General features: G+C 76.2%; 1 protein-coding gene across 1 annotated transcript in view; it reads left to right on the plus strand.

The window, feature by feature from the left end:
- Positions 1–240, plus strand: part of LOC105002871 (taperin-like) — a gene marked incomplete at its 5' end in the record, with an annotated part of 6,146 nt that overhangs the window by 2,645 nt on the left and 3,261 nt on the right. Inside the window, one exon of the mRNA XM_010859722.1 lies at positions 94–142. Within this exon, the coding sequence (XP_010858024.1) occupies positions 94–142 (49 nt within the window). The remainder of the gene's footprint in view (positions 1–93; positions 143–240) is intronic.

Here is a 240-nt window from a genome sequence, read left to right on the forward strand (position 1 = left end):
GGGGCGCCCCGGCCCTTAACAGTGCCCGGGGCCACCCCAGCCATGGCCGCCCTCTACGGCCACGCTGCCCCTGTGCCCAGCCAGCCTGGGGCTTCATCGCTCTCCCGCCCCCGCTCCCACCCCGAAGTCCAGGGATGTGGGGGTCAGGAGGCCGGCAGGACATGGGGGCCTCCCGGGTGGGGTGGGGGCTAGACCGCCGCCTCTTCCGGGGGACAGGGAGGCACAGCCCCCCACCCCGGC

The sequence above is a fragment of the Bison bison genome, unplaced genomic scaffold (genome assembly GCF_000754665.1).
Source record: "Bison bison bison isolate TAMUID 2011002044 unplaced genomic scaffold, Bison_UMD1.0 scf7180017856821, whole genome shotgun sequence".
Classification (NCBI taxonomy): domain Eukaryota; kingdom Metazoa; phylum Chordata; class Mammalia; order Artiodactyla; family Bovidae; genus Bison; species Bison bison.